The sequence below is a fragment of the Parus major genome, chromosome 17 (genome assembly GCF_001522545.3).
Source record: "Parus major isolate Abel chromosome 17, Parus_major1.1, whole genome shotgun sequence".
Taxonomy (NCBI): Eukaryota; Metazoa; Chordata; class Aves; order Passeriformes; family Paridae; genus Parus; species Parus major.
The window spans coordinates 5,397,629-5,425,540 of NC_031785.1; the positions used below are offsets into that span (position 1 = coordinate 5,397,629).

At 51.0% G+C, this 27,912-nt stretch overlaps 1 protein-coding gene across 3 annotated transcripts; it reads right to left on the reverse strand.

Moving 5' to 3' along the window:
- Window positions 1-1,032: 1,032 nt before the first annotated feature.
- PTPA (protein phosphatase 2 phosphatase activator) lies at window positions 1,033-27,739 on the reverse strand. 3 transcript variants are annotated; one of them, XR_004499662.1, is made up of 11 exons: window positions 27,653-27,739; window positions 25,433-25,533; window positions 24,183-24,269; window positions 19,093-19,218; window positions 18,240-18,357; window positions 16,729-16,828; window positions 15,745-15,869; window positions 15,160-15,260; window positions 10,602-10,709; window positions 2,609-5,641; window positions 1,033-2,036 (listed from the first exon to the last, which is right to left on the reverse strand). XR_004499662.1 is itself a non-coding variant. In XM_015644760.2 (10 exons), exons 2-10 carry the CDS (start codon window positions 25,490-25,492, stop codon window positions 5,567-5,569), a joined length of 900 nt encoding a protein of 299 aa, XP_015500246.1. In that variant the 5' UTR covers window positions 25,493-25,533; window positions 27,653-27,739; the 3' UTR covers window positions 1,033-5,566. The 3 variants fall into 3 exon arrangements, 2 of the variants coding, with proteins under 2 accessions (XP_015500246.1, XP_015500247.1); XM_015644760.2 differs by having other exon boundaries at window positions 1,033-5,641; XM_015644761.2 differs by having other exon boundaries at window positions 1,033-5,641; window positions 27,597-27,725.
- Between the last annotated feature and the right edge of the window lie 173 nt (window positions 27,740-27,912).

Genomic DNA, 27,912 nt, shown 5'->3' on the forward strand with positions numbered 1-27,912 from the left:
TTCCAAGCTTGCTCCATAAACCCCTTTGCTGTTGCTATTAGTATGCATTAACATTTTATTGGTGTTACAGGATGAAACATCCAGTCTTGCAGCTCCAGTGGGCTTGGGGATTTCCAGCATCCTGCAATATGTATCCGTGCAGAGGAAATTAAAATGTGGATGGATCAGCAAGATACAGTCAAATCCTCTACAGTAATTTGGAGAAGACTAAACTCTGGTGCTAGTGGAGCATATTCCAAGCTATCTAATAGAGAGTTGATGATCTCTGTAACAGCCTTTTTGTAAGTTTTATTCTTGCCTACAAGAGAATTTTTTCAAAGGGGGTATGTAATACCTAAACTAATATTTTTAAAGGTATATGCTCTAAACATGGAAAAGTAAGGCTCTTTGCAGAGCAATCACTTCCAGTGATCAGCAAGTACTTGATAAAAGAATATACTCCAGTATCTTACAATCTAGCTGGAATTTCTAACCACACCAGTCATTTCCCTATAGTTTGTATCATCATAGGACACATAAACTCTTAGGAATATTGCCATGCTTTGCTCTTTTAGTCGTAGTACAACACAGATATCCTTCAGCAGCATCAGCCCTTGAAGCCCAAAGTGCTGTGTCCACCCAACAGCTGTTGGAGCATGATGCTGGTGCCCAGCATCACATACCTCACCATCTCAAAAAAACCCCATTTTTAAACATAAACCTGGGAGGAATTCATGTCCAAATGGAAAATCTGGGTACCTTGACTTGTGCAGTGCAGTCTGCTTGGGTTTATCTCTCCCAGTTGCCTTAAAAACACAGAAGAAGCAATAAAGAACTGATCCTCTGCTTTCTCTCCCTCTATTTATAGGGTCAGCAAAACCTTAATCTACTGTCTAAAAGGGAGGAAAATGTGATCAGGAGGACTTAACCCCACACCTCAGTGCCCGCTGGGTCATGGCCCTGCAGCACCACTCCTCCAGGAACCCCCTCCTGGGGATTTTTTGTTTCCATGGGTGTGACCGTAGAGAGCATTAAGGAGCCCAAACTCTAATGTGGGATTTCGATGTTATTTATTATCTGTGTTACAGTTGCAACTGGGAACATGGGGAGGGACTCGTTCCAATTTTAGCGACAACTGCATTAATGCCCTGTGTAGAGCCGGCCCATGTAGACATTCCCAAGCCCAGGCTTTTTATAGCAAGCAGAAGCAACCACTCCACCCCCTGAAAGGCCTTTTCTAACCTCCAAAACCTGCTTACAGCCTTGTGCTCCTCAGAACAAGCCCATTTCCAAGCTGATGATGCCCGTGACGGTTCAGCCCTCGCTGAATCTGATGTGGAGACAGCCCTTTTACAATTTGGCTCATCTTTGTTTGAAGTTTGGCACAATTTTACAAGACCCTGTGTGTCCCCAGGATGTTCAAGGAGTTTCTCCAATGTCAATGGCAAGAGTGCTCATCCACCGACGGGGAAGCAAAGTTAAAGGATGAAGATATCTCCTCTTGGCTATTAGAGCATGAAATGACCTCCAAAAGCCCTGTTAAATTCTGCATCTGAGCCAGGAGAGTCCTTATTGAAGCAGCAAGAAGATTCTTGTGAGCTTCTCAACTGTACAAGGTTTCCACCAGCACGTTGGCAGTGGGAGAGTTCAGGTCACTTTAACAGTTATCATTAACAACCAGTTTCAGCTCCTCCAACCCATTTCTGCCTCCTTCCCTCTCCCAGGGAGTCACTGCAGTTGCAGGGACACAGTGCAGGTTCCAGGGCTCTTGTGTGGTTCAGCTCCAGGTCCTTGGGGTACAAAGTGCATCTTCATCTTGGCAGGTGCCCACTCAGACTCTGCAGGTCCTGCTGTGGGGGCTGCTTTGTTTATCCACTTGCAGGACCCCAGCACTGCACGGTGGAACTGAGCCACACACCAGGGACAAGTTAATACAGCAACAATGACATCAAGTAGTTCTGTTTTTTTATTCTGTTACTTCTATCTTCACATGAGGCTGCTTCACTCAACTCTGACTTCATCACTGGCTGCCACAAGTGATCATTTATAAAGGAGGGCTGTGAAGGAAGAGACAGGGCAAGGCTGACGGCGATTCATGGAACACACCCTGTGCAAAGGCAACAGCTGTTAAACAGCAACACAAACTGGCCTATGTATGGCAACCCCAAAGTTTCAGCTCTGAAAACTGAATTTAAAAAAATGGCTTGGTCAGTGGGCTGAGGAGGAAGATAGCCAGAAACCCACGCTACGTCTGCTTCCCCTTCACTGCGCGTCACTGCGAGGGACACGTTCAAGACAAATTCAAGCGCCTTCAAAGAAAACATTTGTGATCCAAGATGACATTTCTGCTCACCATCCACCCCTCCACACTGCTGCTGCTTTTAGCAACGTGCACTCACACAGTTGGCCTGTGTTGATGGAGAAGATGTAACCCAGAGACAAGGAAAGGAGCATTTGCTTAGCACAGCTATGCTACCTCCAACCACTCGTGAGAAGGTCCAGGTTTAATTTAATCCAGGTCTATTATAAGTCCAACAAAGCTGCTGAACTACACTGATGCTGGAAGTCCTGAGTCAGCTCCTACAGCAGGACAGGAAAAACATCTGAAGTAAAAGGTTCCAGTTCTCACCCTGCCTCAGAAACAAGGCTCAAACATCCTTTGGTTATGAGAGTCTCTGATCTTCAAGAGGTATTCGCTGGTCTGGGATCAGGCTTTGCACATCACCTACCTGCCAAATGCCAGATGGGATGGGGGCTGGACACAGCAAAAAAGTTAATAAATAAACCACACAATACAACAGAAAGATACCTCGGAAGGACACAAGGACAGGCCGGATGTAATCATGCAATTAAATAATGAATCAATTTTAGTGCAAGCACGAGGTCAACCACCGACATGGCACAAGGCCTCGTCCCTGCGCCGAAGGCTCCGGCCATTGGCTTTGCTGGCTCTGCTCCCAAAGCAGGAGCAAACCCAGTCTGAGAGAGACCAACACAGTCACCAGTGCAAAACACAGAAACTTTAATTAAACCTACAACACGGTGGGAGGTGGGAAGTGCTGCTTTGGACACGGAGCAGCCCTGGGTGCTGCCACGCGCGTGGGCAGAGGAGCTGAGCCCGCGGGGGACGTCACTGGGAGCAGGAGGGAGGCAAAGCAAGTGGCTGCCACATGATACGGGCACATCCCAAGCGGGCTGATAAGACTCAAACGAGAATTAGCTGCTTGACATCCCAAAACCCCCAGCAGGACAGATGTGCAGACTCGGGCAAGCAACAAACACAGAGCTGTGTGTGAGCCTCCTCCCACCGCCTCCGCAGGTCCCGAGCCCAGGGACACTGTCCCAGGGAGCAGTGCTGCAGCTGCAGGGGAAGGAAGTACCTCTCCACCCTTTTATAGTGCTGTATTCCACATTCCTGGAGTCCCTCCCATTTATCAATATCAAAATTTCCACCTATCCTTTTGCATGGAAGCCTCATTTCCACAAGACAACATGGAGAGATGTTTTCCCAGCTCTTGGGCAGATAAAGAAAACCAGAGGCTTTTGCTCAGCCATTGCTGGCCAGATGCTGCACAGTCATTTCAAGTATGGGGACACCTGCCAAAAGACACAGCAACCTGAGGGGACACAGGTGGAGACACCGTGTGTCTGCTCCAGGCACAGGCTGCTCCACTGAAGGTGGACTCATCAAGTCCCAGCAAGCACACAGATCTCCAGCAACATTCCAGGAGTGGATCCATTTGGAAAGCCAAAACACATCCCATTTAGAAGTAAAACAAGACTTAACCCCAGTCTTCCATTTTCATTTAAAATACAAATTTATAGAGTTGTTTCAGGCAGGTCAAAAGCTCCTTGTCCCCCACCCCCTGCATAGGGCCAAGCCAGGAGCAGACAGGACAGCAAGAGTGCCAGAAAGCTCTGCTTCAGCTCTGTGGACATTTCAGCACCTCTTAACTCACACTCTTTTCTTACTCTCCTTCCCCTGAGTGCCTGCAAGAACCTTTACAAGACAGAGTGAGTAGGTATGTTAAAAATAATGAAAAAAATTTTTAAAAAAAAGAGAAAAAAAATCACAACCAGGTTCCCTCCTCTCACCCCAGCAGTAAAGCAGTGCAGCAGCAAAAGCTGAGCAGCCTGGTTGGGGGGCAGCCCCTTCATGGTCTGCAGGAATGCCAGAGGAAGTCTTCCTGCTGCTCCTGATCCCCAGCAAACACCAGGCCAGACCTCTGTCCCTGTCACACCCAGACTGGGAACCCCAAGAAGAAACATCCCCACTACAGCTGCAAAGCTGTGCACCACCTTGGTCATGACCTGTGGACAGGCAGCTCATCTCAAAAACAGCACCAGCCCTTTCTGCCCTCCAGTGATGTGCTGGTGTGATCCACACCACCTGCCTTCAACACACTGCTGCTGGTGGCACTGCAAGTGTGGTCCCCCTGCCTAAGGTCCAGCACAGCAACAGCAGGGAAGGACAAAGGGAAATAACTTTCTCCAGGTGTAACCTGCTGTCCTGGGCTATTTATGCTTTTTGTTTCCAGCGCAAGTATATAAATGCATGAGAAGCTGCATGCTGCCCCCTCATGCTGCCTGTGCTCCAGGGATGTCCCCCTCGAAGAGCTGGGGATTGTGCTGCTTCGTGGGGAAATCCCTTTGCTATGGGGGTGTCACTACAATTTATGACCAAGCAGGAGCAACCACGGTCACCTTGTGCCACTGAGGCCAGCACAGCCCCAGGGCAGCAAAGCACGGGGAGTGCAGAAGGCAGGTTGGACCCAGTTATGGATCTGTGTGAATGTGTCAGGGTTTGTGCCAGTTAAGAAGGAGCCTGAGCTGTCTTTGCATAGCTGTTCCCACAGAGCTGGGTCCCTCCACAGACCTTGTCTCCAACTCCAGAGCAGCTCAGACCCCCACAGCCCAGAAGGTTCCCAGCTTCACCCCAGAGAAGAAGTGCTAGTGGGAAAGGAAGACCCAGGAAACCTTGCAGAAGAGGTGGAGGGAGAGCACTTTCCTTACCCAGAAAAAGGGAGAGACAGTACCCTGGGCTTCAACAACCCACAGACACCCGCTGCAACTCCCTTTTCCCGTTTCAGACCTCCGGTGCAGGCAGGGCTGGCTGATATAGACACGCGCAAGCTCACACCTCACCCCGCGCAGTGGTTTCCCAAAGCAAACAGCAACAGGAAACTCCAATGAAATTCAAAAGGGAAATTGCAGTTACCACTGCCCAACACATACACACGTGCCTTCCTCCCCTCCACACCCCTTTCTCTTGGGAAGCGAAGCAGAGGGCCTTCGCTGCAGGGCAGCCCCTGCTCAGACCCATCCCCATTCCCGGCAGTCACGCGGACGCGGCACAGCGGAGCAGCACGGCCCCGGCTTGGCCACTGGCGAGACGTCCCCAGGGTGAGGACGTGCAGGAGGAGCTGCTCCAGGTCCCATCTCCCGTGCCAGGCCGGCCAGTGCTTCGGATCTGTGGTTGCCGATGAGGATGTGCAGGAATGGATGGGCTGGGTGGTGAGGAGGGGTGAGGGGAGGAGGAAGAGCGCCGTGCTGTGCCTCCGCTGCCTCGGCTCCTCCTGCGGTCTCCTTAAGATGTCACAGGCTGGATGGGGAGCAGGCTGCCGAACTTAAAGTGCTGGATCACAGGAAACTTCTCCAGGCACTGCAGGAGGGGAGATAAAGAGAGGTGAATTCGGGAGACGTTTCCACCTTACACACACAGCCTGAGCCACATCCTGCCTGCAGGGTCAGGAGGCAATGAGTTCAGGCCCACTCAGCTCACACGAAGGCCAAGGATCAGCCTCATGTCTCCCCCTCCTCCATTCCAATCAGGCTTCTCAGGCCAGTAGCACTTCATAACCCCATCTCCTTCCTTTCAGCCAGAGTCTTTTTCTTACTGAAATTCAGTATGGGGAGGCCTGGAGCATGAACAGAAGCAGCATGTCTATGTCAGCAGCTTTCTCCCTCACCACTCTCCTTGCTCGAGCTGATGTCTTTGAAAAGCTTCACCCTACAGTTCCCACACTGGGAACTGCAGAATCCCCTGGGGCAGAGAGACTCTCCCTGCTCCAGGCCAGTGCCCACACTCTGGGTTTGAGGCACCATTCTGCAGCTGCAAGGCACTGCCCAAACTGCATTCCAGACTCTCAGGTCTTTGATGGACAAGCACCAGTGATTTTGCAGCCATAGTTTAAGATATGATCCTATTTCCCACAACTCTTCATCCCTGAAGTTCCCACCTCCCATTGAAGAATAATGGATCACAGGTCAATCACATAGATCCACTACAAAGCAGATCAGCTGTGAGCTACTTCCTGCAGCTACACCTGGGCTCTGCATAGGGTGAGCGGGGCTGCAAGGGCACAGCCCCTTCCACTCACCAGCCCAAGGGCAGGAAGATCATGGACCGTGGTCAATAACCACATCAGAGTTTGCCAGCACTTGCCTGGCAGAGCCACCCAGAGCTCTGCTTTTTGAGTCACTGCAGACTCAGACTGCTCAAACCTCATGGAGGGCACAGAGCAGGCTCAACTCCATCACACAGACTCAGCAGTGTGCGTTCACCAGTCATGATGTGGTTACAACTCTCCGTTGGAAGGAGTCCTGTGCTCTCCATGGGGCCAAACTGGACTCACTGCAGCAGGGGACACAGCTGTGTGCTGCAGACAGCTCTCACCCCAAGGCAGGACTTGGGCACAGGCACCCTGCCCTCGTGCTGTCGTCATGGGCAAGCAGGAGGATTTGTGCTCAGAAGCCCAGGCCTACAGTAATCCCTGTGGAACCAGACATCAGGCAACTGGTTCCAAGCACAAGCACACTGAAGCCAAACAAATTTGGAGGTGGTGAAAATACAGCATGGCTGTATCCACTCCTGGGGAATAACAGCCAGGCAGAAAACCACAAATCTCCATGGCAAGACACCAAGGAGAAGTAAGTCCTGTGAGCATCAGGGCATGTCACCTCCAAAGCTTCCTAATGCTCAGAGCTGTTGCCATCTCTGCACACAACCACTTAGACAAACTCTCAGAGGAAGCAGGGCTGGGTAACACAAACATGAGGGGAGAGCAAAGAGAAATGAACACTGGAGATGCTGACAGCTAGAAATGTCAGCCCAATTAGCTCCAAGGAGTCCCATGGAAGACCAGACTAGTTTGGGCTCCAGATGAAGAGACTTTACCACCAGTGGGAAGAAGGGGTATCCATTCCATGAAACACATCACCAGCTCAAGAAGAGACAAGCAGAGAAACTTCTCCTCTATCCAAAAGGACTAGTACAAGTTTACTGGATTATCAGATGTACTGAGCAACAGGGACTTCCTTGCATCAGCAGTGGATGAAACTGTACCCAACACTAGCTCAATTTCAGACTGATTTCTTCTTGCCACCATCTTGAGCACACTGAAGGTCGGCTTGGGACTCAACTGGGGAGTAGATTCATACACCAAGTCCAGCCTTTAAAGATGGAACTGGGACTAGATTAGTTTCAATGGAAACTATTTCCTGACTGACTGCAGAGAAGGAAAGGTCAGGAGACTCAAAAGCAGGCTCAGGGGAAAAACATCAAGGCTGCTGCTTTAACCACACTCTATTCTGTCGACTTCTTCACTTGCCTTTGATGGAGAGAATAAGAAAAGCCCATGGACTTTCAAGCGAACACGTTTTCACCCATTATATTATAAATAGACACATTTGGGATTTCATAAACACACAGAGTTGAAGACATGCTGTCTTCAGTCTACTGCTCATCCACCCTGGAGTGCCTGGATCCAGACCACAGCTCCTGGACACACAGGAGTTATCCCACAGAGGAGACAGAGAAGAGATTAAAAGCCTTTGGAGTGCTTTTTAGATGAACTAGGTCTGGGGGCTGCCCCACTCCCACCCAGTGGGGTTTCTCCTGATCTGTTCCCAGCAAGTGACCCTGTCCTCTGCTGCTGTCTCCACTCAGTCCTGGTCCTGGTCAGCACCGTCCGACACCCAGCGCTTCTCAGCCACCCCAGGTGTGTTACAGAGCTGGAGCCTCCAGCTGAGTGTCTGATTTCACCTGATCTAATTGCAATGGGTGATCAAAGGGGCAAGGAGAAGGGAGGGGAAAACAAAACCTGAAATCTTGCTCTCACTTTGCCAGTTAGACAGAGCAACACCACAACTCCAAACCTTCGCTCTCTTTGCCATCACATGCCCCAAGCTCAGCCACAAAAGCTGCCTGTCTTGAGCTGGACAAAGACCCATGCCAGCACTTGAGGGGTGTTGCTGACTTCTCTTCTGCTAATGCTGGCAGTGGCTAATTGCAGAAAGACTACACTAGTGAAGGCTACACAGAGAGCAGAAATACACTGGGAGGCAGCAGAAAACAGACAAGATCTCCAGCAGTGACTTTGTGCTTGGCCTGAGACACCCAGACAGATTCAGTTTGCAAAGGATGAAGGTTAAGTGACTCCTAACCTCGTGTCACTCCCAGATCAGTCTAAGAGATCCTCTAGGTGCAAATGTTGGCATAACCTGCAGGGCCAGGCACATCATAATTGAAAGCTCTGCCCAGCCATGCTGCCATGTCCACATCCACTCCCCTGTCATCTCCCAAGCCAGGCAGGAACTGGCTGAACCAGCCATCAGGGTAGAAAACTCCCCAGAACAGATTATATCTAAAGAGATAATATATGTATTGTAAAGAACCCTGAGGACTCCTTGAGCAGGAGTGCCCCCTCTCCTCTGCCTATCCAGGTGAACACAGCTTCCATGCCGTGGCAAGAGAGGACAACATTGCACAAGGATCATGTTCTAGGATTAGTCCTTTAAGACCTACAAATATTATTTGAGAAAAAATGCTAAATTTAAAGCTCTTTGGTTGACTCAATGTTTTTTACACTTTAGTTTAAATTAGTATCAATCGTTACCCTTCCTAGCAGTTTTTGCATTCTCCCCTTGACACAGCTACATCTCAGATATTTCTAGAAACCTACCAGTACTGGATCCAGCATTTTCACACAGAAAGTCACCTCCTATTCAAAACAGACTAAGGCCTTCAGAAAGACCATGTCTTGGGTGCACATAGAAGAGCCAAAGAATCTCCCAGTCTCTAGAGAATCCCCGAGCTGTGCTCTCTCCAGCCAGGGGACAGGTAGATCTGCCAGCACATGGTGGCCCTAAGATATCAGTGAACGTGTGCACTGCACTGTGGGCTCATCACTGCCAAGCTCCTCCAGCCATGTAAGCACAGCACAGGGCATGTGGGGTACCAGGCAGGAGCACCTGAATATCCTGGGGAACACCCAGCTTGTGAAGGAATTGATCCAAAGGAAAGGAAGGACCATGGCAGGGCTGTTAAGGCAGCAGCAGACCACACTGAAGCTCTAGGTTTTAGGAAACTCGTGTTTCACTTAAAAGGCACTCACAGTGCTGTGGTCTTCCCTTCAGACCCCTCAGCTCTCACAGCTGAGCCTCCAGCTCAGGGTTTCCCAGCAGGCAGTGTCTCCAGCCCCTGTGACTGAGCTGCAGCCCAGGGACAGCCCCCTCTCCAAGGAGCAGCCCGGGGCACCCCTCCCAGGAGCAGCCAGGCGAGGGGGTCGGCCCCCAGCCCCACTTCTCTTTGGAGGCTGTGAGGAAAACTGAGCTGGGGGCGGAAGGAGCCAGCGGGCCTGGGAGTGACACCTCACAGATTAGAGAGGTATGTGGCCTGGAACCTAAACACAGGATGTGCAGTGCAGAGGAAGGGCTGGGGGAGGGAGCGGCCGTTCGGCACAGTTAACCCCTTTGTGCGCTGGGCCTGAGCAGAGCGTCCTGGCAACAGGAGTTTGTCCCAGCTCCCATCAGGAGCATGGCTGACCCCAGCAGCACTGCAGGGAGTGGGATTAACTCTTTCAGGCACCACCGGTCCCTGCCCCCCGGTGCCAGCAGGGAGTGGCACCATCCCTGTTCCTCCAGTGCTTTAGTGCAGCCAGTGCTTCCCACAGAGCCAACACCATTCCCATTCCCTCCGGAGACCCTGATGTGGCGGTTCCTGTCCTGCTTCCTCAAGCCCAGGGTTAGCTTGAGCAGGAAGGAAGATAAGGGAGAGCCAAAACTGCCCAGTTCTCCAGGTCAGGGTTCACCAGGAAAGCCTGGGGTAATGCCAGCAGAGCTGGTGGGCGGAGGGTGGCCAAACCAGAGAGGTGGCTGTGGTCTCACTGGGCTGGCACATGACACGGATGGGGCTTGTAGAAAGGGCAAATCAGTAGGAAGCATTCAGCTTGCTCTGGGGCTCTTGAAACATGGGATGGTAATTTAAAATAAGTCTCCTCTAGCTGGTAAAGTAGTGGTGAACCAGAAGAACAAGCAGGTCAAGACATTGGCCCTGGTTTGGAGAATCTGCACTTGCACTGTGGTAAGACAAGACATGGCTAAAGTCATGTTTGCAAGGAAAGACCACTTTGCGATCGCTTTTGGGGCAAACATGAGGCAGGAATTTCCTTCAAGAAAGCATCACCTGAATGGCCAAGGGCTCCCAAGCCACAAGTCAGCAAGGAGTAACAAATGGCTGTGATGGGGGTCCCCACACCTGGAGCCACACTAGAGCTGACCCAGGGTGCTGTGGAAGAGAGCTGGTGTGTGGCAGAGCAGCCTCCCCTGCACACAGCACTCACCTCTGCCTTGTACATGCGGATGAGGCCCTGGTTGACCTTGGACCAGGAGGCCACGGCGCTGATGTTCCAGAGCTGGTTGGAGTGCTCGGCAAAGGGGCCTGTCTTCATCTGAAAGAGACCCAAGCACAGGGCTGAGGGAGCCAGGCCAGCCAGGAAGCTCGTGCACCAGCAGTGACTCATGCTCACACTCTCTCCAAGCAAACATTCCCACCAAGCCCAGTGACCCACGCACCAGCCACCTCACTGCGTCTTCCCTCCCTCCCTCTGTGCTCCCTCCCGCTGTGGCCACATCACATGAAGCCGTGGCAATCCAGCTCCGCTCCTTCTCTGATAAAATTAAGCCTTTTCCTGCCACGCTTTCCTAATCAGACCTCCCTCTGCACACCTCCCTTTTAATGACTGTATTAAAAAAGCCCCACATAAGTCCCATTCTTCCCCTCAGTAGAGCTTGGCTCAACGCTGTTCCTATTCTACCCAGAAACCTCCCAGTGCAGCACTGCTGGGCTTTCCAAGAAAATGACTCATTCCCCATTCAGATCAACAACAAGCAGCAGCGACAACAGTCGCTGCCTTCCCTGAATACAGAGGGCAGTGCAGGTTGGCAGCAGCTCTGTGTCCACAGCCCACTCCACACCTGCCTCTAGCTGAGGAGGGCTCCAGGGGAAGCAGGAGCAGAGGGAACATGCTCTCCAAACTAGCTCCAGAGCTGCGAGCTGCTGGCTTGCAGCAGATGCTTTAAATTTTTTTTTTTCTTTTTTTTTTTTTTCTATTCCACTGTTTCTCCTCCCAGGGGGAGAGGTTTGGAGGAGGGAGGGCAGGAGGGAAGCTGCAATCAGGGGCAGTTGCATGTAGATTCCCTGGGTAGTTGTCTCTCCTTCTCTTCCATGAACAAAAACAGACCCTCAGGGAGAAAAAGAAATACAACACAGCCACTCTGACTGAGCGAAGTTCCCATGACATCAGAAACCACAAGGCCGAAGCTCACGCTAAAGAAGAGCGTGGGGAGAGAGGAATCTCTTGGACTCTCATTCCCGACCTGGGGCTCGAACAACTAACCCCTTCCCTCCATGCACGCACAGGCCTGGAGAGAGGGTGGGAAAAGCGCCTCCAAAACAACCTCTCCACTCACTAAAAAAGCAAGCAAGGCCAATCAATTTTTGGGAAAATGCTGCTGCCTTTCTGCAGTGCCTGTGTGACACCAGCCTGCAGCAGAGAAAGAATGAAAGAGAGGGAGAGGGAGGGAGGACCCAAAACCCCACTGCTTGGAGGGTGATGTGCTTCAAACCCACTGGCCTTGGGGCTGGAGCAGCAGGGGAAGCAGGAGAGCGTGCATGCATCTCCACTTCCCCTCGGAGGTTCCCGCGAGCTGGGGGATGACAGATGAGCCGCTCCCTGTCCCCTCCACCACACGCTTCCCTCGTGGGTATGAGATGAAACGTGCACGCACACAAAGCACGGCACTCCCCGGCAGCGCCGGCGCATTACCCACCACCAGGATTTGGCACTGGTGGGCACCCAAAGCAGTGACTGCCAGGGAGCTCTGTGCCAGGCAGCCCCATCAGAACCTCCCCTCCCCACACGGAGGTTTGACTGCCTGAGATTTGATGCCAAACCTTCCCCTGGCGTCACCGCCCTTCACAGGGGCACAGCTGGCATCAGCCACCACCACCGTGCTCTTCTCCCCTTCCCAAGCCAGAGAGCGGGAATGAGGCGAGCACAGCTGGCCAGCCCCACACTCACGCCTGGCACGGCCACCACTGTGGCCCTCCTCACCCAGGACGCCCAGCGAGGGATGGCTTGGCTGTGGTTTCAAGCTGGGGTGGGAAAAATAAGAGGGATGAGAAGGGGAACAAAAAAAAAAAAATAATCTCCTTCCAGCCACAAAGGGCGAAGAGGGAGAGCTGGGGGGGAGAGCGAGAGGCGGTGAGCGCGCTGCAGTCCCGCAGTGACCCCAGGGGAACGGAGTGAGTCAGAGCAGCCATATTGAGCAGGAAATTACTCACAGACGTGGCGTTCCTGCCTCTCGGTTCCCAAGAGAATCGGCCTTTTGTAAATGGTTCCTCTGTCAGTGCAGGGGGGAGGGGGACGGCTGAGGCCGTGCTTTCCTGTCAGCTCCTTCCCTTCCAGCAGAAACCCGAGCCCTCCCTTCCCAAATTTAGAAGCCAGATTGAAGCTGAAATTCCTGCTGCCTGCCCTGAGCTCTCAGAGCAGCATCTGGGCAAGTGCACTGATCCCCCATAACAGCTGGGGTGTACCCAGCTTCCCTCTTCTGCATATACACAGGCAGCCCTGCATCACTGTCCTCCACAGCCCCTGGGCAGCAGGCGCCACAGGGATGCTCCCAAACCCTCCTCATCCTCACACCTTCAGGTAACACACACACACCCCTTTGGCAGGCAAAGGCAGCAGCAGGAGAACAGCTTGAGTCCCAGCCAGCTCTGCAAACCTCACCCTGTCCAGGTCCAAACCCACCCTGCAGATTTCCCAACATCAGGTCAGCTCATGCAAGATTCAGTGCTGTGCCTGGGCGCTCCTCTAAGGAGGATGCCGTGGTGGGTTCAGCCTGGACATCATCTTGCTGCTGCTTTAAAAGCCTGAGCAATACACCACCTGGCAAACACCACAACAGCATACATTCATATTCCTGAAACATCATCTGGGGGCTGAGAACAGTATCTGCTCAAGAGAATATTCTCTCCGTTGACAGAAAACAACCTTCCCCAGTTGCAGCCTGAAACAAAACCTGCTCTCATGTCGGCAAGATGTACCAGACCCACTATGGGAACTGTTGTGGTGTTTGTTACATGTTTAACACTTTTAAAGGAAAGCTGTTTCCAGATGACAAGCTCAGAAGAAAATAATATAATTAATTTATTAAAGTCCTTAATCCCTTCTATCTTTTTTTCCTGCTGTTTTTGTTGTTGATTTTGGAGAGAAAGCATTTGGGGGGTATTGAGGCTGCCTCGCCCCCCCTAGTGGCAGTCACAGCCTTGCTGGATGCTTGGGAGGGGAAAAAAAAACAAGTTCTAAAAGGAAAATCTTTATAAAAATGAAGTAGTACTCGCATGGAGATGCATTGAATATAGCATGGATTTGGTAATGCACATTGCTGCTGTCCCTTTCAGCTCGTGGCAGGAGGGCCAAGAGAGCTCCTTGCCACCAGGTGGCACTGGGGAACTCGCAAGAAACACCAAATTCCATGATTCACAATGAATGTGTGGAAAAGGAACTCAAATCACTTATTTGAAAAGCCTACTAAAAAGCTGACTTTCTTGCAGGAAGAAGCAGAGTGCCCTGAAGAAGTAGGATGGTGGTGGGTATTTTAAACTTCACCTGTCAACCAGGCACTGCAGAATCTTCTACACACATTTCAAGAGATGTATTTTTTTCAACAGGTCAGTGCACTGTCTGGATATTACAGAGGCCTAAACTAAAATAAATCTTGGCTCCTGATTTCCTGTCCTCATCTTGATCTTTTCCACTAGCACCTCTTTATTAGCCATGGTATGATTTATCTTGGCATTAAGGGTTAAACCTTGTGAGGTGCTGAGTACCAACAAACCCTACCAGATTTAGCAGGACTTGACACAGCACCTCCCGGGGTTTGGGCCAAAGGCTCCTCTGAAGATTTCCTACATGAAAGGCTAAGTTCATAGTCTGTAACCTCCCTTCTCATCTAATCACTAAATTAGAGAGGCGAGGAAGGGGGAAAGTGAACAGAACAAAGGGGAAGAACTGCACTCTGTCCTTCAAAATTAATCCCATCAACTTCCTCTTGCCAGAGACAAGAAATCCCTCACCACAACAGAGCGGGTAGTTCTTGCTCTCCCTGTCCAGACTGTGCAGTGAGGGAACTGGAGAAACACAGCCAAATCCTCCACTGCTGCTGCAGGCAGCAAGCCATGAGCTCCCTCACTGAGAAACAGCCCAGAGCTGCCAACAAGCTGAGGATCACCCGCCCCTCTCCAAAGGGTCCTGCAGTGCCTGAGCAGAAACAGTCCTGAGAGCACTGCCAGCTGGGGGAATCTCAGCACCACCTCTGCTGAGGTCAGTTGCAAGTAAGATGCATTTAATGGCCAACTCTTTTGGTAGAATCTGGGGGACAGAGCACAGCACAGAGGTTTGGGTGCCTGCCCTAAGCAAGGGGAGGTCCAGGGCTGCCAGGCTGCACCCAAGAGCTGCAGGGAAAGGAGGTTATCTTGGCAAGCCCAGTCATTTTGCAGCTCCTACTTCATCTTCCTAGTGTATCTACAGGAACCAGTCTTCTCCATCCAAGTTCCCACTGACTGATCCAAGTGATGATCCAAAGTTATTTGTTTGCACTTGTTACAGCTCCCTTCAACTATGATCCACAGCCCATCCAGCTTAATTACACTTTCTTCTCAACATCCCTGTCTCAGCCCATTCAAGGGGAACACCTCAGCCATGCAACAATGGTTCATCTGCACTGTTCCACAAGAGCAAACAAACAGGCAAAGGAGGAAGTAAAAACCACTGCCAAAGCCAAGTATCTAGTGTCAAGAGAAAGTCCCAGTGGGACAAACCTTCCATTCCTCACCTCTGTAATGAAGAGGATGCACTCCAGGAACATGAAGTCCTTATGGTTTTCATTTACCACCTTCTCATCAACAAAGTGCCGAGGCTCCAGACTTGGATGGTCTAAAAAGAGTAATAGACAACAGGAAGTAACCTGTATGGCAATCCCCTCCTGGGACCAAGTTCAACCAGGTGGTGTGCTGCCCCTCACCCAGAAGCACAACCCTCCCAGCAGAGCTCTTTTAAAGGCAGCACAGAGTTGCTCCATTCTATCTCATCTCCCACTCCAGTGCCTCTGCAGGGACAAAACTCCAGAGCAGAAATTGCATTTTTTTTAACACCAAAACCAAGACTCTCCTTTTAAAAAGCTTCATTGCAGTCATTGCAATAAAGACAGAAGTACTATACAAGGAAGCCTTCCATCTCCCAACCAGCTTTATTTGAAAAGGTGAGGTTAAAAAAAATCCAAGCCCCAAACTCTCCTGTTGTATTATACACAAATCTGATGTATTTGAATTTAAAAGACAGCCCTAAGTCCCATCATCTTTACAACCTAGACAAATGGGGCAGAGGGCAACTCAGGACACAAGAAGATTTTTATTAGTACCTATCAGCTGGGAACTGCCCCATATGAAAGGCAGGAATTGGAAGTCATCCAAGCCCCACACGCCCTGGCTGCCAGCAGGTTCCATCCTGTAGGTTTTCTGCAGTTTTCGCATCACTTCCAGGTACCTGAGACCAAAGAAAACAGGAAGGGTTAAGGCAAAGCCTTCTCCTGTCTTTGACATTGTGAGGACAAGAACAACCAGTAAGGGAAAGGACATAATTTAACACTTGTAAGCAGGACCCCCACATACAGCACAGTTCACAGAATATATATTCAGCTCCTTTGCCATAGAAAGCAGCCTGATGGTACCTAACACCAAATGCACAGAGAAATCCAGTGGCAGGGGTTTCTTTCATCTGCAATGTCTTATTATCATGCAGATCTTCCCTCATCCCCACTGTTACTTGAAAACAGTGACATTTTGCATCCCTTCACCAACGTCCAAAAGAGCACAGTTTTCTACCTTACAGCAATCACTACTTCCACTTTTCAGGTGGAAAATTAAAGCTGGGAGTACTATTAAAGGAAATTGTTTCCTTGCCACCAAACAGTGATACAGCTGGGATTAGATCTCTGGACTCCAAACACCCATTCCACCAGTTTCATCACTATCAACTCTACCTCCTGGGCTGGAAACACATCTAGAGGAGCAGTGGAGGCCTGCCAGTTGCATAGATTTTTTATTTTTGATGCCTGAAGAGATGTTAGATCCTCTGATCAGATATTTCTGTCTATCACAAAGCACAGAGCCTCGCTCACAGTGTTCACTAACTTGTGCTCCACTAAAGTAACTTTCCAGAAGGACACTCTGCCTCTGAACACATGGGGCCATCACCTCTTTTTGAGATAGTTATAATGGGTCAGTGTACAGTCCATTAAAAAGTACATCTGCTCCTAATTTTGTCTAAAATTGTCTTCAGCTTTCCCATTCTACCCCTCCCCCCAACAGCCCGTCTACTTCCAGCCCTTCTCCCATTACCTCACCTGTTAAACACTTTGAAGACAATGGCCATCTGGTCATCCACTCTGAGCACACCGATTTTGCAGAGGCAGCAGAGAAAGGCTGCAAATGCAGCTTCGTGCCCTGGAGTTAAAAGACATGAAGAGACATGACACAAGTGTCTCTGGCCCTCAGGACAACCTTTCTGTGGGCACCACAACAGCTCTTCAGAAATCACAGTCCCCTCTCAACCCTGTTGTCACTGTTAATGCCACGAGCTGACAATATTTCATATCCCCCCGCAGCACTCAACCAAATTATACCTTCTAGACATTCATAAGGTGATCATTAACTTAGAGAAAATAAGTTCTTAAGTGAAAACAGCTCTAACTGGGCATGCTGGGAGCAAGGCAGGGACTGTCCCAGGAGCTTGGCACAGCAAGGGAAGTGGAGCACTGCAGAGTCATCTGTTTGGGGGATGCAAGACAACCTCACATCTGCAAGCAAACAGATTTCCTCCTGTTACAAAAATATCTCTGTTGGAAGGATGCAGGTCCCATGACACCGCCAGGAACAGTCTGTCCCAGAAGGTACTGGGATCTCAGGCTAAGCCTCTGCAGCTTGGCCCTCCAGCTAACAGCGAGGAAAAGAAACAACCAGCAAACCCAGAAATGCCTCTTGGTGGGAAGGACCACAGAAGAAGGGAGAATACAAGATCAGCAGCTCCACACTATGGTCAGGTGCAGTTCCCTGAATAGGAACAAAATGCACCCATAGTCTGGACACTGTGAGCTGGGACATGGGCCCCTGGCTTGGGACACACGGGATGGGAGGAGAGGTTGAATTTCCTTCTGTGAGCTGACCAAACCCCATCCAGCCTTTCCAAGGACAACATCTCCCCCTGGTGCCAGTGAGCCGCAGAGCCTCCAATCCTTCAGCCTCCTCTTCCTCTCCCTGCCCATGTCCAAAGTCATGTTTCCTTGCACTCACAGCATCCTGCTCTCCTGCTTTTTGGTGAGGATACAGCTATCCTTCAGAGAGGAGCAGAGCATGCAGACAATTCTGTATTTAGTTCTCATTGAAGCCTTAACCTGCAATTCAGTATCTCCTCAGGTGCTTCTATCTTCAGATTTCCCAGACCCTCTGAAAGCAGTGACTCCCTTCTAGGGACCACCAGACTATTATGGTGTCCCTCTAGGGACACCTCCCACTGAACACGAACACAGTTCTCACTCTAGTTCCAATTCAAGCCAGGATGTTTTATCCCTTTAAACTGCCTACTGTAGGACTGCTGCATGCAGTGAAGGAGGTCCTATAGCTCATCCCAGAACAGCTTAGTTCCCGTTTCCTTGGATGAGATGTGAAATAGTGTCACAGCTCCAGCACAGCTCCCAGCCCCAGCTCTCAGTCACAGCCCACACAGGGCAGAGGGGTGAAGGGACCCTTAAAGTTCATTTCAAGCTGGCTCTAAAAATAATGGTAATGATATATTTAAATAAATACAGCACCCAACTCCAAAGGGTCCCTTCCAACAAAGCAAGCCTTGCCCAGGTACCTGTGCCATAGTCAATGCGGGTGGAATTCCCCACGGATTCCTTCAGGTACACAGCCACTTCTGGGGCAGCATCAGCCAGATGCTTGGGAATCACTGCTGACACCAACTTTTCTGCCTCCTGAAAGATATGAAAGACCCCCCCCTGGGTGAGCACAGATCTGTCACAGTCCCCAGACAAGGCATCCTGTGCTCAGATGCTGTCACAGTGTGAGGGCTGCAACGGTGCTCTGCAATGCCTGGAGGCAGCATGAGGGAGGAGAAAATTCTGCTGTTGAAGAAGTCATCTCCAGAGATGGAACAAGTCAGGGAGAGCTTGTCCTGAGACCTATTCAGGCCACACACATCCTGTAGGACAGAAAAGCCTCATCACCCAAGTACATTGAACCAGTTACCCACTGAGCCATCTCCAGGACAAAAGCATCACTAGAGCAGCAGAGCAGCTGCAAGGCCAGTGCTGCTGGGACTGGGGCTGTGCCACCTCCAGAGCTTGGTGCAGGGTAAGTGCTCTGAGATGAAGAAATTTGAGCGGTTTTCCCCAAACTTTCTCTCATTTTGTGACACAGTGGGCAGTTACAAAGCAAAGGAATTCCTTGGGCTCTGATAGCCCTTGTGACTCATCCAGAACCTGGAGACCCAGCCAAGAACATTTACATGGCTCACAAGAGAAAAAGATAGCAGCAAGTCAGGGGTAAGTGATGCATATCAAGGGGTAGATCCTTCAAGGCTTATCTGAGCAATTTTCTGTGAGCTGCTTGGCTGCCACACAGTGACACAGCCATTCTCCCACCCCTGCTGGGCACACTGCCCTTCTGTGGGAGCTGCAGGTAACACTACACAGCACAGACATGCTCACCTGGTCTAGTTTGGCATACCAGGTCCTGAAGGCTTTGTTCCCAAAGCGAGAAGGTTGATCCACTGGCGGGGTTTCATCGATCCATCTGTCGAGGGTGTTCAGCAGAGCCACCAGCTTTTCAATGGGCTATAGGGAGCAAGAGGGTGAGGGGTCACAGTGACATAAAACAGAGCAGTCCCTCAGTCTCTGACATCTCTCCCCTTGATGGGAGTTATTAAAGCCCACATCATTCTTCCCAAGAGAGGCACGTGGAAAGGGGCTGTGCCAATCCTCCTCAAAATGCAGAGGGGACAGAAAAACCATTCTTCCCTGCAGGAGAGCAGTCCAGTACAAAGCCCAGCCTGAGGCAGACTCCCCAGTCGCCCACACAGCCTTTCATGAGCTGTAACAGCACCGTGCTCCAAAATCTCTAGAACAGCTACAGCAAGCCCCCAGCTTGTAGAACAGTCCTCACAGGACTGAGAGGCAGGGGAAGTGCTACACAATTCAGGGATCTCCAACACATAACTCAGGCTCAACATCTTAAGGGTCCTGCATTCCCCATTGGATAAAGAATAGCATGTATACAGAGGTATGCATCCTCACCAATGGCTGATGATGTGATTTAAAGGCCCTTCTCAAGGCTCTAATAATTGTCCTGAAGTGTCTCTTAGGAGCCAGGATTAGCAGTTGATGCTGTTAAACCGCAACACATTTGTACAGCAAGTCAACCTTCTCAGCATGATTCCTGTTGCTTCAAACTCCTACCAGCCAGACCACCAGGCAGCTCAAGCCCAGGGACACTCACTGCATGTGGCAAAATACAACCTACCCAAGGGAAGAGGCAGCCTGGATAGCCCACCAGTGCTCTCACCAGAAATGAGAAGCTCTCAGCACCCAGAGAAATGTCTCAATTCAAACACAAAGCTGATGGGAAGACAGCAACAACAGCAAGACCACAGCCATGCTTCTCACACCCAGTGCTGGAAGTGAGGGATCCATGGAGGATGGATGATAGTGGCCATGAAGGAAAAGAGGTGCAGCAGGTGACACAGCACAATGTCTCCATCTGTGCTGTTGGACTAGAGCTGGCCACTGCCCACCACCTCCCTGCCTGGCCCAAACAGCTGGAGAACAGCTACACCCCCCATACAAAGAGGCAACACCACAGGCAGCACTTTTAGCGGCTCCAGACCGTTTCAGGAGGCTCTGCTGACAACTGGTCAAGCCTGACAGAGGCTCTGGGATTCTCCCTGCCTGACTCCAAGCAGCTGGAGAGCCATCAGCCGCCACAGCAGCTGGCCAGGCCCCAGGCAATATAGGCTCCTCTGTCTCGAGAGGGGATTCCTCCTTCAAGGGGACAAAGAGGACAGCAGAAGCGGCGGCTGGTTTGACTTTGCTGGAGGCATCGACCGTGTGAAGCTGGCTGGTCTCCTGGGTTGTGGTTCAATTCTTCACGCTGCTGTCGGGAGGACAAGGAAACAGCAGAGCCCAGCAAGTTTCCAGCCCTTAAAGTGCCACTCTAAGGGGGTGGGCAGAACCAGGCATGGCAGAGCTGTGCTGCCACTGAACCAGCTGCACTTCTTCCTTTCTGGAAGGAAGGGTCTCATGGCAGACCCAGCCTCCCCCAGTGACTCCTGAGGTGCCACCCCGAGGACATGGTGGGATCAGCCAATGGGAATAAACAGGAGAGGGATCCTCCCACCCCAGAACCTCAACATTTGGCCACTGAGCCAGACAAGTGACTGGGACAAGACCTGAGCACATGGAGTACACAAAAAACGGGACAAGACAGCCTAAAGCTCTGGGTGGCCCTGGAGGCACTGCCCCAGATACATGTGGACTGAAGCAGCACAGCCCCCTCTGCTTCAGCTCCCTGCTCCCAAAACACTGTAGGAATCAAACACATTCCCATTGCACTGGGCCACGTTTGGACTCAGCCCTATTCTTTCCTGGCTATTGCATTCCCCTCCAATTAAGCAACAGCATCCCCAACACTGGGTTGCATTAAATAATTAAATCATGCTGGTGATTTATCCGCCGGCACCAGCAGCTCATTATGAGCAGCCACCGTATTTCAAACCCTCTCCACGAGCACTCGGTGCTGCCTGGATAAATGGCTGGCAAGGCCCAGCTCCTTCCCTGGGGAGCAGAGAGTCCAACCTCCCCTTCCCCACTCACTGGCTTTAAAGGGATTAAAAGCCCAGCCCCACTGAACACGGGAGAGCAGGACCCAGCTGCCGGCTCAGCCACATCAATAAATAATTAAAGAGCTGCAGCTCATTTTGGGCTCAAGGCCCTTTGAAAAGGGGGTAACTAAAAGAAGCAGCTTCCCATTGTCCAGCAGAGGAAGCCTGTACATCCAGGGCTGACCCCTGTGGGGGAGAAAGGAGCTTATGGGAACACAGCCATCAGCACCAGTGCAGCCTGTTTTGCCTGGCTGGGTTTTTAAGCTCTATTTTTGCTTTACCTTTCCAGTGATCAAAGCAAGGGCAGCCTCCCCCCTGCTCTCCTTGCTCTTCTCGTTGTGCTGATTTTGCATCTCCTTGACCCTGAGTCTGCCACCGGTCCCAAAGGCAAACCACAGGGCTTCCTACAGAGCACAGACCTGTCAGCAGCTCTCAAGAGCAGGGGCCAGGCAGACAGAGGTGCTGAGGAGGCATCACAGCAGCCAAAGCTGCCCGTGGTGACCAATTCTCCCCCTCTGGGCTCCTCAGGCTCTGTCAGAATGGGGAGCTGCTAAAATCAGAGCATTTGCTGCTTCTCCCACTTCTTTCCTGGAAGCAGAGCAAGCCACAAGACCAAACAGTTTCCCCCAGTGCATTGGGCTGTTTGAAGGGAAGGTCTGCTCCTTGCATGGCAAAAATTAACCTTGTCCTCCTCACTGCACTGCTCCTCTGATCCAAGTCACTGCTCCAGGCTGCAGCCCCAGCAAGCTGCTGATGGATCCCCACGTGGAAAACACTCCCTCCAGGAGGGGAAGGCAGGTCACAGCCTATCACTCACACAACCTTGTGCCAGACACAGTGTCTGTGCCAGAGTCTGCTATCAGTGCCTGTCAGATGCCTGCAGCAAACCCTGGACAGCTCCACACAATGTGTCAGGAGCAGAGCAAGCTCAGCAAGTCTCCAAGGGAGCTCAGCCCCCACAGGATCCAGCTCCTGCCCCAGCAGAAAGGTTGGTATCAACACACACTCTCTGGAAACCACTAGGCTGCCTCTTTCAAAGCACAGCAGACCATACTTCCATTTTTACTTCATGGCAAAGCAATACCAGTAAGTCACAGAGAGGATATGTATTCAGCAGAAAGGATTTCAGGAGGTCATTTGCCAAAGAAAAGTGTCCCTGGCATTTGATCAGGAAGGAAGATGGGATGGCACAAAAGCACATTGGTAGCCGGTACAGCAAAAGAGAAGAAAGCCAAGCAGAGATGCAAGAAGAGGCCACGAGGGGCTGAGCCTTTAAAAGCACAGATAAGCAGTTTGATCTACAAAGAAGCCTGTGTGAACAAGCAACCTCATCAACAAGACAACCCTGGGGATGCTCCACCTGTGCCTCAAGTCACAGGCTTCTGCACTTCTCGGTGTGGAGAATGAGATTTGTTCCCTGCCACTTCCCAAGAAGTTGGGATTGTGTCTCTTGTTTGTTACTTGGACTTGGACCACTGATGGAAAACATTCACTCCAAGAGGGCTCTTCTGCAGACACAGCCCTGGTACAGCTTTTCCTGACAGCTCAAAGGGCTTGTCTAAGAGGGTTGGGTTTTTTCCCCTCCCCTCTTTGTTTTGTTCATTTTTAATGCTTTGTTTCCCTAGAAGTGCTCTGTGAATGGTTGGGAACAAGCGAGATCATGACAAAGACAAAACTCAAAGGTGAAATGCAAACAGCAGAAAGCAAGAGCAGCATTTGACAGCAGTTTCTACTGAATTGAAGGAACAAAAGGGGGGCACAAAGCCTGTTAGGGAGAGACTCATTATCCCCGACCCCCTCCATGAACTACAGGGGAGTTTCTCATTCACACACTGGCTCCTAGAAGGGAAGGCTGGACTCAACACAGTACTTCAAACATGAAGACTGGATTAAACACCATCATCAGCTGCCTTCCCACACCAGAATGAAGCTATAAACACAGGGCCCAGTCTGCTGCCCATTTTGCCTAGATCTTTATACATCACTCTCAGCTTTCTTGCACAGCCATGATCAGTAAAAATGGATCCAAGAATCTATTGTAGCACAGACCAAGGGAGGGGGATTCAGTGTGCAACAAGGAAGCAAAGCTGGTGGCCAGCCATCCAGCTCTGTGGATTGGCAGCACCCAGAGAGCCCTCAGGGTAGCAGTGACACCACTGAGGGTGCCTGCCCTTTCCCTCTGGCTCCACTATGCCCTCAGAAGGTGAACAGCCATTAAAATTGGCTATGGCAGCAGGGAGGGACAAGTGATAGCCACTTGCATGCAAGGGGAAAACCAGGTGTTTTCTGCTTAACACCTTGGGAGATCCTGCCCCACAGGTTAAACCTCCCAGCCCAGCTGAAATCTCCCAACCCAAGCCAGCATCCCTGTGAACTCTGCAGGCCCCAGGACTTTTAGCATGACCCTGGGCAAGGCAGGTGCAGCCAGTGACATGCCTTGAGGTCACAGCCATCAAACCAGAGCTTGCACAACTTAGCTACAGCCTGAGCTGAGGAGATTGGGTGCAATTAACACAGTCTGAGCAACAAGAAAGGACAGGGAGAGAAGTAGTTTGCCCTCAGATTTCCATACAGAAAAATCTCATGGGGAACAGGAATGGTACAGACATCCCAGCCTTTTGTCTGCAACCAGAGGGAATATCACATCTTCAAAGTATCACTAGTTCCCCACCAGCTTCTGCCCACTTACTCAATTTCACATCCACCAAGCACATCCAGAGTCTCTCCACCCTGAGGGGAGGATGGCACCCTGACATCTGCATCCCCAACAACAGCCCAACCACATTCATTCTCCCTTGGCTCCCACATAAACTACCAACTCATTCCTCACCCAGGAAATACTCACTGTAGAGCAAAAAAAAAAAAAAAAAAATTAAAAAAGGCTGGAAAGGAGTAACAAGGGGATACAAACACTTCTCTTACCTCAGAAACTTTGTAGTCACAGGTCAGCTTCTTGCCCCTGACACCTTCATTCAGAGTGAGGATGAAGCCCATGTAGTCTGCATACGCCTGTGAACACATCGAGAGGGCAGAGCTTTAGAGAGCTCAGGGTCTGTCTGAGCACAAAACACAGCACAGGAGCATCCTGCACCCCAAGGGAATCTTTCCCAACACAAAATATTGCTTCCTTGGAGATACCCGGGGGTGCAGGGCTTGCTGTGAAATTACTGCTCTTTTTGGCAGCCCTGGCAGCAGAAAGCAGGTGGTGATTGCATTGCTGTGAAAATTACAAAAAGGAGAATCCTAAAAATGCTCACACTGACCCCAAAATCATTCCCTCAGCTCCTAGCAGGTCAAACTCAAACTCCCTAGTTCTGCAGTCTCAGCTGTGCCCAGGCATCCTGCTCTGCACTGCTCCTCCCAGACCTGGGGTTACTTTCCCTTTCCCCCTTGGACTCTTCCCCAATGCTCACAACAGGGAAGTGGGAGACAGCCCAGGCTCCTCACTCCTCCTCTCTTTAAATTTGCTGCTTTGGAAGCAACATCTCCAGTGCAGCTCCACAGCAGCACACTGCCACTTCTCCCTCCCTGCATCAAAATCCTGACCAGGAACAAGTCTGTAAACTCAGGAGACTTAAACTGGAAGCTGCACCCAGAGGTTTGCTTGACACCTGGCTGTAATCTCAGCTTCTCTAATGACATCTCAGGTCAGTCATCAAGCAAGAATTTGCCCCTAAGAGCTGGGACAAGTCTGGGCCAACACCCCAATCCCCCAAAGGCAGAGAGGGGAGAACCTGTTTGTTCCATCAGCTCCACACAAGCTGTAAACAAAAATTATCCAGGAAATTGAAGGGCTCAGCTCTAGAGTCCTTTCCAGAACAGCACAATGGGAAAGGAACCAACCCAGGCTGGAGCTACCGGGGCCAGGCAGCAGAACCATGTTTAAGGTGAGCTCAAACAGGGCTGAGCAAATCCAGTTTGGTTATAAAGGACAAGCCTGGTAGGATGAAACAGTCACCAGCTTCTCATCAAGCTTGTTGTGAGGGAGCAGTAATCATTACTGCCAAGTAATTTTCCTACAAATAAGCATCAGCTCTTCTGCTTTAAAACACAAACTCATTTCCCATTCTCTGCCCAATCCTCCTTTACTGCCTGGCTGTTCCCAGTCCAGACCTGGCTGCCACCAAAAGATCAGCAGCATTACCCAGTCTTCCCTGTCCCCAGAGCCATACCTGAGATCGCTTCCACTTGGCCATGTCGGAAACCACATTTATCTCCTTTTTGGGGACCATGAAGCATTGCTGGACAGGAGGAGCCACCTCCTCAGAGGCACCTGGGAGATGCAAAAAAGAGGTAAAACAGAGGCACTGGAGAAGGAGAAATCCACTATTTTTCTTTCTTAGAAATGAGCTTTATTTCTCAGGAGATACAAAGGACACAAATCCATCCCAGCTGGGCTGTAATCTCACCAAGTCCTCCTCACCAACATCCTCCTAAGGACACTGCAAGCCTTCAGAAAGAAGGATTATGTCTGTTTTCATCGTTAAAGATGCATTTCCCATTTGGACAGAGAGACTAGTGCAGGAGATAACAAAGGCAACATCCAGGCAGTTTAATTATTTCTGTCTAGTGCAGCCAAGCCTCAGGTCATGCTGAAGCACTGATCTTTCCTACAAACTAACTCTTCCTTGTTTTTAAGTGTTAAGCCTGACCTTCATTCCTCTAGAAAGGATAATTCCTCCATGGACAAGCTGGAGCAGTGCAGTAAATGCAGCCCAGAGCCACAGCTCTGGTCCAGGCAGCACCAGGACTTGGGGGATGATGGGACACAGCCTCTTCCAGGTGGAAGCTGTGAAGATTGTTTAATTTCAAAGCTCTCTCAGAGCCTAGGACACAATATGTAATGCAAATATGAGTTGCTAATGAATTAGAGGGGCTCTTTTCCCCAGCATCCCCAGGGCTCAACCTGCAGAACCAGAAAAGTTCCAGGAGGTTTAAAGTAATTTGTATTATACCCCTGTAAATGCAACTTTCAATAGTTGTCAAGAGGCACGGCAGAGAGCATTGTCAAGGAACCTGGGCACTAAAGTAGATTTAAGAATTCTGTCAGAGTCACTCAGTTCACCTTTTTAATCCCAGAACATCTGCAGGCACTTATGCAGCACCAGCTGCCCTGACACACTCCAGCAACTGCTGTCCACAACCCAGCCAGTTCAGGCACTGTCTCTCTAACAAATACCACCAGACTCCAACTCCTTAAAATATCATCAGCTGCATTTACATAGAAAACACTACCCAGAAGCATCAGCACAGTGCTCTCTAGCAGGCAGATCAGATTAAAAGAAATCCAAAGTCCCAGGAACAACAAAGAGTCTGCTACAGATTTGTCATACAACCTTTAACAGTCATTTGACTTCTCTGCCTTTCACATTCCCATGCACAGAACAAATTCAGCCTCATCTCCTGCCCCAATGTTGCAATGTTCAGTTCACTGCTGCAGAAGTTACAGCAAAAACTTCCAGGTACGAGGATGAGAGGAACAACATGTGATGAATTTAAATTAAAGACAAGTGTGTCTCTCTTCTGAATATTCAGCACACAACTCACAGTGACTGGCACCATACCATGGAGCTCTGCTTTTAAGAGTTTATAACATGGAAATAATGAAAAAGTCCCAAGCAATGATGTGAAAAGGCAAACACTGATGTGTCCATCAGTACAGGTGACACGTAAATCCCAGCGCAGCGTCCTGATCTGGGTGTTTGCCATTAACAGAACTCCTTTAATCTCTCTGCATTTGTTTCTCAGCCATCACTGCTTCTGACCCACACTTTGTGCAGCTTCTCTTGGTGAGGAGACCAGGAATTTCCTTCCCAAGGAAGGAAACAGTGAGGGCTGCAGGGGTTACAGTATTCTGGGATGAATACAAGGAGTCCAGGCCTAATGGTGTGATGGAGACAGGAGTGTGTTGGGTCACCTTTATGACGAGAAGCAGCTTGGACAGAGGATGCACTTTCAGACTTGTGTTACAGTGTGAGGAGGGGGAGGCAAAGGCCACCCGGCTCAGCACGAGAACCAGTCACAAAACCGGGCTGGGCATCCACAGGGATCTCCGATCCAGAGGCTCAGTCCCGACCACCCACCTCGCCCTGGGGTGGTGCAAGACTCGGGGCCCCAGGTCCTTCACACCCTCAGCAAATCCTCCCCCTCCATTCCCCTCCCCGGGCCGGGCGCTGCTGCCACCGCCCCCCGCAGCCCGGGCCCAGAGCCCTCGGCCAAGCACCCAGGGAGCGTGTGGCCCTGTACCGGCGCTCACCGGCCCCAAGCACGCCCCTAAGAGGCCCCGAGCACAGCCCACAGCCCGGTAGTTCCCACAGCCCCCAGGCCGCCCCTCACCTGCCGGCCGCTCGCTCTCTGCCATCTTCCCACAGCCCGGCCCGGCCGCCCCTCACCTCCCACCTCCGCGCACGCCGAAGCCGCCGGCGGCCATCTTTGAGCAGGGCACGCCGCCCGGTGCTCTCGTTCCTGGGGCCGTCTCACGACGGAGCGGCCCCTGCCGGCCACCGTTATGCTCATGCCGCCATGTTTGTGCAGGGCGCGGCCCTTCCTGCCCACACCTGGTAAGCACGGGAGTGCGCGCAGGAGAGCGGAGGCGTAGAGGGGAGAGAGGGAATGACCATCTCCGGGAAAAGGCAGCCGAGAGAGGGGCCGC

Coding starts and splice junctions, on each gene's coding strand:
- PTPA (XM_015644761.2), bottom strand. CDS start 27,621: ATGGCAGAGAGCGAGCGGCCGGCAG. Junction 10,710..15,159: donor GCATCCTCTTCATTACAGAG/GTGAGGAATGGA, acceptor GGTCTCTTTCAG/ATGAAGACAGGCCCCTTTGC. Junction 5,642..10,601: donor TCCGCATGTACAAGGCAGAG/GTGAGTGCTGTG, acceptor CCCCTCCTGCAG/TGCCTGGAGAAGTTTCCTGT.